Source organism: Colobus angolensis, unplaced genomic scaffold (genome assembly GCF_000951035.1).
Source record: "Colobus angolensis palliatus isolate OR3802 unplaced genomic scaffold, Cang.pa_1.0 Scaffold4552, whole genome shotgun sequence".
Classification (NCBI taxonomy): domain Eukaryota; kingdom Metazoa; phylum Chordata; class Mammalia; order Primates; family Cercopithecidae; genus Colobus; species Colobus angolensis.
This window is the reverse complement of record NW_012117991.1, coordinates 1-715: the sequence shown is the minus strand read 5'-3', so window position 1 is coordinate 715 and position 715 is coordinate 1. Positions and strand designations below refer to the sequence as shown.

General features: G+C 34.4%; 1 protein-coding gene across 1 annotated transcript in view; it reads left to right on the top strand.

Annotated features, from left to right (window-relative positions):
* Positions 1–493, top strand: part of LOC105523239 (sarcolemmal membrane-associated protein-like) — an 8028-nt gene extending 7535 nt beyond the window's left edge. Inside the window, exon 2 of the mRNA XM_011958019.1 lies at positions 238–493. Within this exon, the coding sequence (XP_011813409.1) occupies positions 238–493 (256 nt within the window). The remainder of the gene's footprint in view (positions 1–237) is intronic.
* The last annotated feature ends 222 nt before the right edge of the window (positions 494–715 follow it).

Below are 715 nucleotides of genomic sequence, written 5' to 3'. Positions count from 1 at the left end.
ATCTCAAAAAAAAAAAATTTCAACCTTTGTGTATACTTGATGGGACACACTTTTAAGCTTATAATTTTTTAGGGTTTTGATGGTTTTTGCTTATTGAATGAAAATATTTCATTCTTTTTTATACTTTTCTTTTTTTCTCTGAAATCCACTCTGTCCCTTCTACTGAAATGTATAAGAAACTGGACTTCCTTCTGTGTCCAGTTTCTACCTGTGAATAACTGTCTGTCAATATTTATATTGCAGTTCTCAGAAGCAGAGTTTAGAGCTTACCAGTGATCTCAGCATCCTTCAAATGTCTAGGAAAGAACTTGAGAATCAAGTCGGATCCTTGAAAGAACAGCATCTTCGGGATTCAGCTGACTTAAAAACTCTTCTCAGTAAGGCTGAAAACCAAGCAAAGGATGTACAGAAAGAGGTAAAGCAAAAAGACATTATGAGCCCAATTATGGTTGGACTTAAAGCCAAAAGCAAATCAGATATCCATGCTAGTTAGAATTAAAGGGAAGCAGAAGTCACATTACCTGTCACAAAATTGATACTTGGAACCTCTCTGCTTGGTGATTTCTAGCTGTGTATCATGGTCCATATATAGAGAATTCTTCAGTAGGGTTGGTCTCAAAAATACAATATACAAAACTACGTTTTAATTTTTCTCTACCAGTTAATTATATAAGAAACCCTTTGTCCCAGGTCTCTTGATCTATTGTTTAACTTT